The sequence below is a fragment of the Equus quagga genome, chromosome 20 (assembly GCF_021613505.1).
Source record: "Equus quagga isolate Etosha38 chromosome 20, UCLA_HA_Equagga_1.0, whole genome shotgun sequence".
Taxonomy (NCBI): domain Eukaryota; kingdom Metazoa; phylum Chordata; class Mammalia; order Perissodactyla; family Equidae; genus Equus; species Equus quagga.
This window is the reverse complement of record NC_060286.1, coordinates 44,583,536-44,597,464: the sequence shown is the minus strand read 5'-3', so window position 1 is coordinate 44,597,464 and position 13,929 is coordinate 44,583,536. Positions and strand designations below refer to the sequence as shown.

Here is a 13,929-nt window from a genome sequence, read left to right as displayed (position 1 = left end):
TTGCCCCGAAGCAGGGCCTGGGTGCTGCGCACCCACCCTGCCCCGGCCCCGCCAGGTCCAGGACCACGGGGTTCCAGAAACTGCGGGGGGTCCCCTCCGGGGCGGGAGTGCGGTTTGCAAAAGGGGAGCTGCGTCTCTGCGCCCCACCTGGAGGGTCCGCACCCTCGGGGTGCGCACCTGCCCTGCGGTGAAGCCCCGCCACCTGGACGGGCGTGCGCGCCCTCTGGTGGCCGCAGAGAGAAGACAGCGTGTTGTGTCCCCCCTCCCCCGCTCCCCCACACTCGGCACCCGGACCCCCAACCTCCCACATGCGCAGGGGCCTGGTGTCCAGCGCAGGGCACGCTGTGGAGCCTTGCCTGCTGGTACCAGCAGGTGGGCTCCATCCGGGAGCTGGGCTGCCCTCAGTCCCCAGGGCCCTAAGTCCAGGGCGGACGGACTCGTGTTGTCTGGGTCACCTGGCCCAGGCAGGGGAGCAGCCAGGGATGCTCAGCAGCCCAGGACCAGGGGCTCCAAGAAGCCCCACACCAGACCTCCTTCCTGCCCCAGCCCGTGGAAGGACTGGGTGCTGAGAGGGTGCATGATGGTCTGTCTGCCGGGCTCCTGTGTTCCCAGCTGGGTGCACTGCCTGCCCACCACCCACCAAGTGGACTGGGCTTGGGCATGGCTAGCACCATGGCTAGGATAAGGAGCCAGGGATGGTCCCCTGGGGGCAGGAGGGCTTGTCACCCAAGGGTCACTCATGGAGAGTTAACAATTCAAGCAGCCACAGAGGACTACTGCACTGGTCCATCTTCCCCCTTGGACTCTCCTCTCCCTCTCCCTCTCCCAGCCACCCTCCTGGCCCCAGCACCCCCCGATGGGAGCCCTGGCTGTGCCCTCGGCAGGTCGCTTGGCCCCTCTGTGTCCCAGTCCGTCTTCTCTCACACCGGGACATCAACGTCAGCATTGTTGTGGGATAAACGCCATAATGTGAGTTACCAGCAGTCACGGGACATCTCAAGTTGTCCGTCATTGTCCCTAGGAAGGAGATGCAGGTGTCCTGTGTAAGCTAACATCCTCAGCTGGAAAGCGTGGTGGTGACAGCCAGTGGGGTGGGGGGAGAGGGAGGAGCCCCCCAGCTACCAGCCCCTGGGAAGTGGCTGGAGCAGGGGCAAGCGGGCCGACTCTGGGCTCTGAATGCCATCAAGGCTGAGCAGGCTGAGGATGGGGCGCACCGTGAGCTGGCAGCCAGGAGGGGGTGGTGGCCAGGGGTCCTGGGGGTCTCAGGGAGGGAATGTGGGGCACAGCAGCTGACTGTAGATGAAGAAAAGGCGAGATTGTAGTGGGAGGCACCAAGAGGGTTACGGAGGTTTCTTTCTTTGCTCGATTCCGGGTGAAAGAAGTCGAGTCTTTTGAATGCCCCCCAGGAGCCACAGAGAGTTTGCTGCAGTCAGCTCCGATGAGTGGGTGCTTCCCTCTGTCCACCCCTGGGGCAGTGCTGAAGACCCAAAGAGGGGGCGCTGGCTCTGAGCCCTTCCTGGGGGAAACCTGGGGCTCTGGGCCAGCAGGTGTGCGGTGGGGACACAAGGGGACCAGAGGGACGCCATGGAGATTGACAAACTCTGCAAGGCCAAATGCTGGCCGGGGCACCACCTCCCCCAGGCCTGGGCCTATAAATAGCCGGCAGGCCTGGGGGAGCCGGGCTTTTCTATAAACAGCCTGTCCAGGCCCAACAGCTGGGGCCCTGCCAGTCACACGCCCAGCCCGAATTAGAACACCCCCGCCCCCTGCAGTGGCCCTGTGCAGTGGGCCTGTCACCAGGGCCATGGCAATACAAGTCACCAAGTTTGGGGGCCCTCTGTATGACCTCGGGCAAGCACTCAGGGAGGGGTGGGCTCAGCCACCTGGGGTTTCCACTCTCTGGGGGTCGCACTTCCCTTTGGGGCCACATCGTGCACAGTGACCCAGGACACAGACACCACACAGGCTGCACATACCCTCACATCATTGGACGTGAAAGACTGCATGGCAGGAATGAAAAATGGTGCAGCTGCTTTGGAAAACACTTTGGCAGTTTCTTAAAAAGTTAAACATACACTTAGCATATGACCTGGCCATTTCCCTCCTAGGAATCTGCTCCTGAGAAATGAAAACAGACATCCACACAGACCAGCACGCAGGTGTTCACAGCGGCACTAGTCACAAAGGCCTCCCGCTGGAAATGACCCAAGTGTCTGTCAACAGATGAATGGATGACAAAATGTGGCCTGTCCACACACGGAATGAAAGGGAATGGAGGACCGACACATGCTCCAGCCCGGATGAATCTTGAAAGCATGCTAAATGAAATAAGCCCATCACAAAGGGTCACATACTGTATGATTCCATTTATATGAAATGTCCACAAAAAGTGAATCCACAGAGACAGAAAGCAGAGTAGCGGCTGCCAGGGCTGGGAAAGGAGGAATGGGGCGTGAGTGCTACTGGGTATGCGAGGGCTGTTGGGATGATGGAAATATTCTAAAACCGGCTCATGGTGATAATTGCATAACTTTGTAAATCTGAAAACAATCACTGAGTCACTGGGGCTGGCCCCATGGCTGAGTAGTTAAGTTCGCACGTTCTGCTTTGATGGCCCAGGGTTTCACCAGTTCGAATCCTGGCTGTGGACCTAGCACCGCTCATCAGGCCATGCTGAGGCGGCGTCTCACATAGCACAACTAGAAGGACCCACAACTAGAATGTACAACTGTGTACTGAGGGGCTTTGGGGAGAAGAAAGAAAAAAATCAGAGTCACATGCTTAGGGTGGGTGAGTTTTATGTATCTAAATTACACCCCATAGAGCGGAGCTCACCTCAACACTGTTCTGGGGGCTGTTCATCATCTGCTCTGGCCCTGTTCTGCGTGCTCTGTGTGGCGGGGCCTATCTTCACACCACCATCTCATCAGGCCCACCCCTCCTTCTCTCCACCCACCCACCAGCTCGCTCATCCAGCCATCCATCCACCTTTCCATCCATCCACCTGTCCATTCATCCACCCACCTCTCCCTCCCTCCGCCATCCATCCATCCATCCACCCACCCACATCATCACAGCTGTTGTGAGGGTCAGACCCCTCAAGGCACCATCCAGCCCCCACGTCCACCCACAGCTTCTGAACACCACACAGCCACGTGCTGGGCCAGCTTTGTTCTTTATTAGTTCAAGTCTCTCCAGCTCCAGGCTTGGGAGCACACACCTGGGGGTGGGTGGGCACCCACATGCTGAGTAGGGGGACCCTGGCCTGCCCATGGCACTGCCGGCCAGTCGGCCTCTACCCAAGGCCCTAGGGTTCTCTGACCCACCCTCCTACCCCCAACCAGCCACCACAGAACAGGAGAAATGCATAAGTGATCATATTTTGGTTAAAAACCACGCTTGGCACCTGCCCAGCTGAGCAGGTTGGGGGGCAGAGCTGGGGCCTGTTCACGGGGCAGTGGGGGCTTCAGCTCTGCCTGGCTCCCATGGCTTCATGGGGAGGGGTCTGCAAGGGGCTGTCCCCAGAAGAACCTGGATGCCGGGTCACTGGAGAGCGGGGTGCAAGCTCAGAGGGACCCCCAGGGGATGCAGCTACCCGACCCCTCCCTGCGTGGGCGGGTGCCTCGGTGCATGCGGGGTCGGCTCGGGCATCGGCATTTAGGAAGCAGACTGTGAGGGGCCGGGGGCGTGCAGGCGGTCTAGGAGGGTGCCAGGCTGGCCAGGCCCCAGTGCCTGTTGGGGTCCCAGCCACAACACCCCAGGAAGGCTGGGAGGCCCCGCCCCTGGCTGGGTAAGGCACGGAGTTTTGGGTTCCCAGGGGCCCCGTCCCAGCCTGGCCCCAGAGAAGCCCCGCTCAGCAGCATATCCAGCGGCCCATGGCGGCGCGGAGGCTGGCGGCCTGCAGGCTCTCTCACTTGGCTTTGGGCTTGGGCCTGAGGCCTGTGGGGAGGGAGATGAAATGACATGGTCAGGAGCAGCTTTGCTGCGTGCAGTGCCAGGGTGCCCACATCTGGGTCCCCAGGCTCCTGGTATCCCCTGTCACCAGTGCCCAGTGGGCTGTACCATGTGCCCCTGAGCCCACTCTGACCCCACGCCCTTCCTCCGGAACAGCAAAGCTCATCCAGGCAGAAGGTGCTGGGGTGAGCCCAGCAAGCTGGCCCTGGTCCACCTGTCCAGGCTAGGTCTGGCAGGGCGTGTTTCGCCATCTCTGAGACAGGCGGGGTCTCTGCAGCTCACTCTCCCCCGTCTCAGACCTGGCTGCTCTTTGTCTCCCATCCCCGTCACTGCCTCTCCCTGGAGCTCCCTCAATCGCTTCCCACGCCCCCCATGCTGACCCTCCTGCCTTGTCTCTCTCCAGCTTGGTCCTGAGGGCACCAGGGTCCTGCCCCAATGGCTCCTGCCACCTGCACAGCCCCCGGCTGGCCCTGTACGCCCATGCCCACCCAACACCCTCTGTGCTCACCAGTCCACAGGCCCTCGCTCGGCCGGTGCCCCCAAATACCCTGGCCCCCAACCACCCCAGAGCCAGGCACTGACCCAGGCCCTGTGAGTCTTGGGCATGAAAACAAGTGGGGCAGAAAAGGGTGGTCACCAGGACCCTCATGGCAGGGCTTCAGTGCCTCTCCCACCATGGGGCTGGGGGGAACGGCCGGGGGAGCCGGGACGGTGGGCTGAGCCAGAGAAAAGAAGCCTCAGGAACAGAAGGGGACAAGAGGAGCCAGAGTGGCGGCCCCACTCGTCCCACTGGCCACAGGGACATCACGACGGACAAGGATAATGGGTCACCACACACTCAAGACACAGGTCAAAAAGGGGTAAGAAGGGAAGTTAGTGCAGGGAACAGAACAGAAATCTCCATGTGGCAACTGCCACGGAAACTGGGGTAGCTCCTGGGCATCCCGCAGGCTGCTGACTACCCACTGAGCCGACCAGAACCGTGCAGCTGGGGTCTTCGCAACCACACCTCAACCACGCTATCATCAAGGCCACGACCACAGGGCAAATGGGCCCCTGAAGCCCTCCCACAATGCTCTGGGAGGACGCATCACGGGTGTGGAATTCCTGCCCCAAATGCAGCCTGGACCGAGCCAGGGAGCAGCGGGACACACTCAAGGTGAAGGTGTCTCCCCTGATGTCAGTGTCACACACTGGTGTGGTCCTGGGCAGGGTCTCGTTTGTAAAAACCCAAAGCAATGACTGTGACACAATGTGGTGGGGACAGCTGGGCACGTCTGCCGGGCTGCGTGGGGAACCGTGAAACATGCTGGGTGTCGGGGGGAACGGCCTACTCTCAGGAGACTCCTGGGCACAGATTCAGGGACCAAGTGCCCTGATGTCTGTGGGTCACTTTCAAATCATTCAGTAAAGTCGTGGGGGAGGGGGGTAATGTAACAATGTTAACCATTTTGCTCTGTTTTGCAAGTGCCTGCCATTTTGGGGTGAAGGGTAGGTGGAGCTCATCATGATCTCTCTGCAAATGTCCTGCTGGGCTGAAGTTTTTAGAGATAAAAAGTTGAGGAGACTAGGAGGGTGCGATTCGGTCCTCCTGCCCTCAGCTACCAGGATGGTGGGACCCAGGGAGGGCGGAGCGAGCGAGCCCAGCAGACCCGTTGGCTGCAGATCAGGAGGGACACGCCTGGTGGGGAGTGACCTGGGGGCACAGAACCACACTGGGCACATTGATCTTTCACGGGACAGTGGCCACAGGTGGCTGCCAGCCCCCCGAACCCAAAGACCACACGGCACATTGTCTCCCTCACCTGGGCCAGCAGTTGGGGCCGGGGCCGCAAGGCCAAATCGCAGCCCCTAAGGGACGTGCCAGCATCATTCTAACAGACACAACCAAACGCAGAAAGTAACTCCACGAGGACGCCCCGGACCCGAAGGGAAAGCTGAGCCCACAGTGAAGCTAAACCATGAAGAGAGGGCACCTTTGACTTCACTGCCACTCCGGCCCCGTCTGGGCACCGGCCAGAACTCCCCTCTGCACCTTTGGTCCTAGGCCCCAGACCCAGTCGGTCAGCACAGCGCTGCAGCCCAAGGCAGAGGCCCGGGCCCACCCTGGGCCAGGCTGCAGGTGCATGGAGACCCAGACAGCCTGTGCCCACAGGGCTCACCTTTGGGCAGGGTGGGGCGGTGGATCCCTGCCCTGGAGCCCCTTCCACCCAGCACAGGCTGGAGTGCGGCAGGGACCCAAGCCTGTCTGTCTGGTGCATCTGTTGGCCTCTTGGGGCCACATCAAAGACCCTGATAGTCCCTCGCACGGGCCCGGTGCCGCTCCCTGGGAGGCGCCTGCATCTGAACAGACCCCCACTGTCTCCAGGACCTGGCCTCCAGGAAGAGGCGGTGTGTGCACCCCACTGCAGGGGATGGTGGCCTGCCTGCTCCTGGTAGTGGCCCTTGGGACCATCCCTGTCCCTCACTGCCTCTCTGGGGACACATGTGGCCAGCACCAGGGCTGGTGAGGGGCTGGAGTGTGCCCTGTGGACAGATGCAGAGTAAAGGTGTATGCCCCGGGGGCTGCCGGGTGTCACAGAAGCCCAGGGTTGGCCTGGATTAGAGCCAGGCAAGCTCAGCCTATCCTGCCAGACTCCAGAGGCCAGAGCACCCCATCCTCAGAAGCCCCGGAGCCGCACTCCTGGAGGGCAGCTTGCCCTCCCTGAGCTCTCCAGGCCTGCCTGCCTGGCGGGCAGCTCTGAGGTTGCACCTTGCCACAGCGAGGAGAGCGGAGAGCAAGAGAAGCGAGGCAGGGCCGCCCTTCCGGGGGACAGAGCGAGGAGAGGGCGCCAGGAGAACCCACCACCAGAGGTACGGGGGAGGGCACGCCTGCTGCTGCGCCAGGGCGGGCTGGCGGGAAGCTGGGTTAGTGTCCAGGAGGGGCTGGGTGCAGCCGCACCTCCGCGCCCCGTTAGTGCCGAGCCAGGCCGTGTACGTACCTTACTGGATCGCACACAGCCTTTTTGTTTTATTATCGTCAGAGTCAGGGGCAACCTCTGCTTTCAAATAAAAGAAATGCACTCAACAGCTGATCGCTAGTGAGCAACCCTGAACTCAGAGCCGGCGCCGCGAGGAGGATGCTGAACCAAAAGGCAGCTGCGCCAAAAACACAGCCATGCGCCACTCCCAACACTGCAGCGGCCACCTGCCAGTCCCTGCTGGAGGCAGCCAGCATGGGCAGGAGTTAGCAGGTTAGGGGCACAGTGATCCAGGCGGTGGCCCCCCAAAGCTGCCCCTCCTGGGTGCCTCCTCTCCTGCGGGACACAGGGATGCCCCGGGAACCACCCACTCTTGGGGGGGGGGGGATTGGCCGACCGCAGGGAGGGGTCCAGGGCTCTGGCATAGGAAGGACAAGCTTCGACCACACCCTGATGTCCCCAAGCCTTACATGGGTTGCCCACTGGGCCCTCTGCTTTGGGGCCGAGGAGGCTGCAGAGCCCAGACTTACCGTCCTGGCCCCTGGTGGGCCGCTTCTTCCTCCTCTTGCCTGGCCCCTTCGAGGCCCGGCCCCGGGCCCTGGGGAGGGTGCCAGACCCTGAGGAGTCAGTCACCGCATCCTCCGAGAAGGACTTGTCCAGGGATGTGTCCAGCGTGGAATCTGGGGCTGTGTCCTCCTCGTCCTCGTCCCCATCCCCCCCGGGGACAATCGCAGAGAGGCCAGCACTGTGGCCATGGGCAGCCGCGTCCTCTGGCCCTTCGCCTGTGCTGTCAGCCTCGGCCTGGTCGGTGCCCCGCGAAACTGTGGGGTCCTCAGTGTCTTGGCTTGAACCCATGGCCCCGGGGGGCTTGTCACTGGCGAACTGGAGGGGCTTCAGGGCTTGAGCGTCTCCCAGTCCTACTGGCCAGGCCCCCGCAGAGGGCTCGGAGCCCAGGGGCTCAGAGCCTGGGGGTTCCTCCAGGGTCAGGAAGTCGCTGGCATCGACGTACCAGGAAGAACGCCTCTCCAGGGGCCTGGGGCCGCCCTCCTCCGGTGGGTCTACCGTGGGCTGCGGGCTGGGCACAGTGGCATCCACAAGGTCCCAGCCACGGGGCTCTGTGGCCACCGCAGTGTCAAGACCAGGCTCAGAGAGTGGGCAGCTGGTGCCTGCCCTGGGACCTCCCATGGGGTCACTGGTAGTCACTGTGGATGGAGGACGTGTCAGCGGAGGGCAGGGGCCCGCCTGGAGCTGTCCCCATAGCACCCTGCTCAGCACACACCCCAACGGGTGCCCTCCCGCCACCTCAGCTTCTACCCGAATGCCACCAGCCCTGGAAAGCCTCCCACCCTCAGGACCCTCCCCAGGTGGCCTCCAAGCATGAGTTCCCACAGGGCAGGCCTGGGCCTCAGCATCCACAGTCTGTCCACAGTGTGGAAGAGCAGGGGACGCTGAGCCCCAAGGCCATCCTGTCCCCAGTGCCCCAAGGCCTGCCTCTCCCACCACCTCAGGCCCCCTCTGAGCCCCAGCGCATCTGTCAGTGGGCCCACTGGCCCAACTCTCCTATCAGCCCTGGAGGCTGGATGCAGCTGTAACTCCAGTGAGGAGCCCTCTGTTGCAGCAGACACGCAGGAGCACCGTCTGGCCCCGTCTCAGAGCTGTCCCACATCTCAGGGCAGCAGGGAGACCATCAGGGAGGGCTTCCTGGAGGAAGGGAGGCACTGGGCCGAAAGGAAGGCCCAAGGGCGGGGATGGTGGGCAGGAAATGAAGCAAGAGTTGGGCGAGGGTCTCACCAGGCGCCCTGTCCCTCCGGGGCTCAGCAGCGGCCGCCCTGCCGCCCCCCTCTGCGTCCCCTCGGCCGCGGGCTGTCTTCCGCAGCTGGAAGCCTTTCCTGATGTCGGCCAGCAGGGCATCGATGACACACACTTCCTCCTGCTTCCTGCCTCCCTTCCTGACTGAGAAGCCCCAGAGACCCTCAGAGACAGTGCTCATGGGGGTCCTGGAGCCCACCCGGGGGGCCTTGAGAGGAGACGACCCAGAGAGGGTGGGTGATGCTCCAAGACTTTTGAGGAGAGAGGAGAATGGCCAAAGCACGGGTGTGGCAGCCCCACCACAGCCGGCCCCTGCCCACCCTGTCCCGGGGCCCAGCCTCACCAGGCTTCCCGTCCTCGTCCCGTGGCCTCCGTGCCTCCTCCTCTGCCAGCTGCTGCTTCCTCCTCTCGGCCTTCGCCGCCTGCTCCTTCCTGTCCTTGTTCTCCTGCAGAGGGCAGACACAGCCCCGTGAGCCCGGGCCCTCGAATGACTGTGCAGGCCTGGCCGTAAGAGGAGATTCCACCTGCCCTGCGAGAGGCCATGGGACCAGCCCCATCCTGCCGGCACACCTTCAGGGCACGGATGAAGAGGTCGCGGAACGTCTTCATGGTGCTGAAGGTGTCCTCCAGGGACAGCTGCTGGGCATCTTCGCACAGGTAGCTGGCCAGCTCCAGCTTCTTCTGCTCAATCGCCTGGAACACCTCCTCCAGTGCCTGGGAGGCTGCGATGCTGGCCTGGGAACACAGGGGCAGTCACAGCCCTGTGAGGGCCCACAGCCGCCGGCACAGGCCCTGCAGCAGTGGTGTCTGTGCAGGACCAGGAGTCTGGGCACCTCGGCCCCCAGGAGCAGAGGAGGCCCCTCACCCGCAGGAATCAACTTGGGGCAGGAACGACGAGCCGCTCTCCTGCAGGGGCCCCTCACTCGGGCTCTCTCCTCCCTCACGCTTGCCTGCCCCCGCCTGGCTCACTCCTCCCTTCCGACCCCTGGCAGACCCCTGGACCCTGCAGGGGCCTGCCCCCCCAGAGACCCTCGGCAGTGCTGCCCTTGCCCAGGGCCAGCCCGCCGGGCGCTTGCCTGGAGGCGCTGGGCATACTGCTCCTGCACCTCTGGGATGGAAGAGGACACCTTCCGCTCCATCTCCAGAAGCTTCTGCAGGTTGGTGCTGGACTCCGAGTGGATGATCTCAAGGTTGATCCTGAAAGGCACAGAGGGCCGGGTGGGATCAGGTGACAGCTAGCATCCAGACTGCTAGGACAGTGGGGGCCCTGGACTGCACACTGCAGGTTGCCAGAATCCTATCAGAGCTGTGGGGCAGGCCGAGCGGTGTCAGGGAGAAGGGCCCGCCACGGCCGGTGCTGGGTCTGCAGCGTGAAGACTGCGACCTAGCGGCTCAGCCCGTCTGCGCCTGACCCTCCGCGCTTGACCCTTGAGGTGCAGCAGCTCCGGGACCAGAGCACCTTCCGTGGCGGTGTGGACCCTGGAGTCAGACCTCCCGGAGCTGCCCTCTCCAGTCTGTGTGAGCCTAGGGATGTGGCCCTGCTTCCCTAGGCCTCAGTTTCCCCATCTGTACCACGGGGTGGCACGGCCTTGCTCAGGGGTCAACCTTGCAGAGAGGCTATGTTAGACCCTCCCTGGCGTGACTGTGGCCAGGTCACTCGCTGCCCCTTCTAGGCTTCCTTTGAATCACACAGGGACAGGCCACGGTGGACACGAGGTCCTGTCCCAGAGTGAAAGTCGGCGTTCTTTCAAGCAGTTCCTGGGGGCCCGGGTTGTGCTGCAGCCGTGAGACCCAGCCTGGTTCTGCCACCTGCAGGTGAGGCGGGGTGGGGGGGTGTTGGCGGGGGGCAGGGGCGCCTACCCGGCCGCCTGGGAGGGCTTCTCCAGGTCCTGGGGCAGCTGCAGGAGGTCCGGGTGGCTCTTCTCCACCTCCTGCACCGGCACGTGTCCAGTGAGCGGCTGCGGCCACACCCTGGCCCCGGGCATGCCCAAGCCTGCCCCACCTCGGCAGTTCAGGTCCACGCCCCTCGGATGGCCTCAGTGCTCTGGGCCCCTCGATCCCTCCCTTGGGCCTGGTGTGATTCTGGGACATTTGGCTTTTTGGGGGGACCGGTGGTGGGGGGGGAACAGAAGCGGGGGGAGCAAGTGAGCTCTACAGGGGGAAGGCAGGGCGAGGAGGGGGTGGGGCCACGAGGGGTCTGTGGGACGAGAAGGGCATGGACTCCGCGGAGGCCCGAGGAGGACTGGAGCAGCGGGGCCCCCCAGGCTGCCCCGGGCCCCTCCGCGCCCACCTCCAGCACGTGGTGCAGCAGCGTCACGCGGCTCTGCTGGGACTTGGTCTCCGTGAGCTTCAGCAGCGTGCTGATCTTGAAGCCGTCGGCATCACCGGTGTGGCTGCCCTGAGAGGGACAGGGGTGAGTGTCCCTGCCTCCCGGAGGGCGGGGGTGGGCTCGGGCACAGCCCACTTACGTAGTTGAGGAAGTTTCCGATTTTCAGGATCAGCTGGCAGAAGATGGGCAGCTGGTGGCTGGTGAGCAGGCCTGCGGAGGGCGCCAGGGCTGAGGGCAGGGCTGGCGGCACGGGGCCTGCAGGGCCTGGCGTGGGGTCTGGGCCCACCTCCAGCGCTCGTCACACCCCTCCCCCAGGATCCCTCCCAGGCTAAGGCCCAGAGGTGGGCAGGGCGGCTGGAACCCCCTGCCACAAGCTTGAAGTCCCGGAAGCAGGTGCCCCAGAAGCAGGTCTCCCCAACATCAGCGTTCACCGAACCCTCCCAGCCCTGGGGCAGACGACTGCCGCCCTGTTCTGTGGCTGAGGATGCTGAGAGGAACCTTCCAGAAGCTGTGGCCACCCTGGTTCTCAGCTAACCATCCCTAGGGCTTTGGGGAGGGCGGTCCTCCTGGCTCTGTGGCCAAGACAGGAGGAGACGTCCACTGTGTGTGCCCCCAGGAGAAATGAGCTGCGCCTCGGCGGTCAGGCCTGTCTGTGTCCCTGCCCCATGGCTGCGGTAAGACCCTGCTGACTCCCTGCTCGGAGAAAAAGATCTGTGTATATGTGTGTCCTATGTGGGCAGTTTGTGTGTGTGCATGCATGAATGTGCATGTGTGTGCAGTGTGTCTGTAGGCATGAGTATACCACGTGCGTGCAGTGTGTCTGCGTGTGCATGCATGAGTGTGCATGCATGGTGTGTGCCTCAGAGCCAGGGGCGGCGGTCCACAGTGAGGTGGGGAAGGTCAGCACCCAGGGGCATTCTCGGTGGCTGTTCTGATGCTGGGTGAGCAGGGGCCAATGGGCGCCCCTCCTGGCACCCCCCCACCCCAGGGCTTTGCAGCCTCACTCACTCTCGCAGGCGGCGAGCACCAGCTGGGCCTTGGGCTGCACCATGTCCAGCACGACGGCCGTGCCCTCGCACAGCAGCATGCACTCGACCCGCAGCTGGTAGCTGGGACAGCACAGCAGGTCAGGGGCTGGGCCCTCCACACACACCAGCCCTGGGCCTGCAGCTCAGGGGCGAGGCCGAGGGTCGACTTAGCACAGAGCTGGGGGGTGGGGGATCCCATGGCCTCTCCCTGTTCAACATGCACATCCCTGGCCGGACCCCAGAAGTGGTTTTGGCAGGAGTGGGGTGGGGCCCAGGACGGGGTGTTTCAGACAAGCCTAGTGGCCATGGACGTGCAGAGGCTCCCTGGGGGGCACCTTCCCTCTTAGAACAGGTGGGAGTCTGGGCTGGGGTCTCCCAGGAGGGCCTGGGGCAGCCTCAGGAGGCCACAGGGGCCCTGGCCAGCCCCACCCTCACCACCGCTGGCCTGGATGAAGACCCTAGCCCCACACGGTCCCCTCAAGAGGCCCCACGGCTGCAGGTGCACCAGTGATTTTGCCACCTTCCTCACAGAGCCGTGGGGGAACTGTCTGCACAGCCCCGCTCGCCCCTCCAGGTCTGGACCAGATCCCACCATCACCCCTGCCCCCTCCCCACGGGCGGGCCCTGGGGTCCAAGGGCAGCCGAGCTCACCAGGGAATGCCCAACAGGAGGAGGTAAAACTGGTCGGCACTGGCCAGCTTGGTTCGATCCTCGGTGAAGGAGCGCAGGTTCTCGATCTGTGGAGGGGAGGCCCACACGTGGGATTCCAGCTTCTGGCCCCCCCCCAAGAAGCCCCACAGGAAGACCCAGATGCCCAGCGGCCTCCACTGCTCACTCCAGCACCTCACATCCGGGCAGAGCCCGTGAGGCCCCAGGGAGGGGGCGGGGGCAGAGTTGGGACCCCGCCACTCCCCTCTCCCTGCTGGGAGCCCTCAGGGCAGCCCGCAACCTCAGTCTCCCATCCCCGCTCACCTCGTGCTTCTCAGGAAGGAGCTTGAGGAGCTGTTTGAGCACCTCCACGTCGAACTTGGTGGTGTCTCCCGCCTGGATCATAGCGGTGACCTCCTCGTTGGAGCTGGAGGGTGAGAGGACGGACGGGTGGGAAGGAGTGGTAGACGGAGGCATGAGCTGACCCCCTTGGCCTCCTCGGGACCCTGCCCACCAGGGAGGGCCCTCGGCCCAGGACACCTCTGCTGGTCAAATCAGGGTCCCCTCCCACACCCATGAGGTTGCCAGAAGCACAGAAAAGGCAAGCCACCTGCTTAGGGTCACACAGTAATGAGGCTGGGGGTGAATAACACACTCGGCATCTGCCGGAGCACCCTCTGCCTCCCCATTTGAGGGGGCTGCTCAGGACACTGGCAGGATGGCTCGGTGACACCAAGTGAGCTCCCTGGCTGGGGCCAGTGCCCAACACCTGCAGGGAAGGCCTCTGGGGCTGAGAGGCAGAGCCAGGTCCTCACTGTGGCTTGTCCGCCACCTCTCTGTGGCCTTAGGGGGCTCCCAGGTGCTCTTTGGGTCTCAGTTTCCCCAGAGAGTCTGCACTGGTGGTCTCCGGGGCCCCAGGTTGGGGCTGTCTGTGGATGGTACACCCACCACTTGTCTCCGGTCCGAGGGACAGGATGTGCACTTCCCAGGGACGGCCTGCAGAGGGCACTGCCGAGCCCAAGATGGGGGGCCGTTGGTGGGAGGGGCTGGCCCTGAGACAGGGTCACCTCCCCCATCCTAGCTGCTCACCATTTAAACTGCTTCAGGAAGATGTTGAGGTTCAGGCTCTTCTTGGAGTCCAGAAAAGTGATCTGGAAAACACCCCCGTCCATCGGGCTGCTACCTGGAGGGTGGGCACAGA

The 13,929-nt window shown here is 63.7% G+C and overlaps 1 protein-coding gene across 4 annotated transcripts in view; it reads right to left on the bottom strand.

The window, feature by feature from the left end:
* Positions 1 to 3,156: 3,156 nt before the first annotated feature.
* Positions 3,157 to 13,929, bottom strand: part of INF2 (inverted formin 2) — a 30,147-nt gene continuing 19,374 nt past the window's right edge. For 3 of the 4 annotated variants that reach the window (XM_046647453.1, XM_046647456.1, XM_046647455.1), the window contains exons 10-23: positions 13,818 to 13,879; positions 13,053 to 13,155; positions 12,732 to 12,817; positions 12,061 to 12,161; positions 11,192 to 11,262; positions 11,014 to 11,121; positions 10,584 to 10,654; positions 9,800 to 9,920; positions 9,294 to 9,458; positions 9,067 to 9,169; positions 8,706 to 8,867; positions 7,445 to 8,116; positions 6,936 to 6,992; positions 3,157 to 3,939 (exon numbers count right to left, since the gene is read on the bottom strand). In XM_046647453.1, the coding sequence (XP_046503409.1) occupies positions 6,937 to 6,992; positions 7,445 to 8,116; positions 8,706 to 8,867; positions 9,067 to 9,169; positions 9,294 to 9,458; positions 9,800 to 9,920; positions 10,584 to 10,654; positions 11,014 to 11,121; positions 11,192 to 11,262; positions 12,061 to 12,161; positions 12,732 to 12,817; positions 13,053 to 13,155; positions 13,818 to 13,879 (1,881 nt within the window). In that variant the 3' untranslated portion in view covers positions 3,157 to 3,939; position 6,936. The remainder of the gene's footprint in view (positions 3,940 to 6,935; positions 6,993 to 7,444; positions 8,117 to 8,705; positions 8,868 to 9,066; positions 9,170 to 9,293; positions 9,459 to 9,799; positions 9,921 to 10,583; positions 10,655 to 11,013; positions 11,122 to 11,191; positions 11,263 to 12,060; positions 12,162 to 12,731; positions 12,818 to 13,052; positions 13,156 to 13,817; positions 13,880 to 13,929) is intronic. The other variant, XM_046647454.1, reaches the window with a different exon arrangement.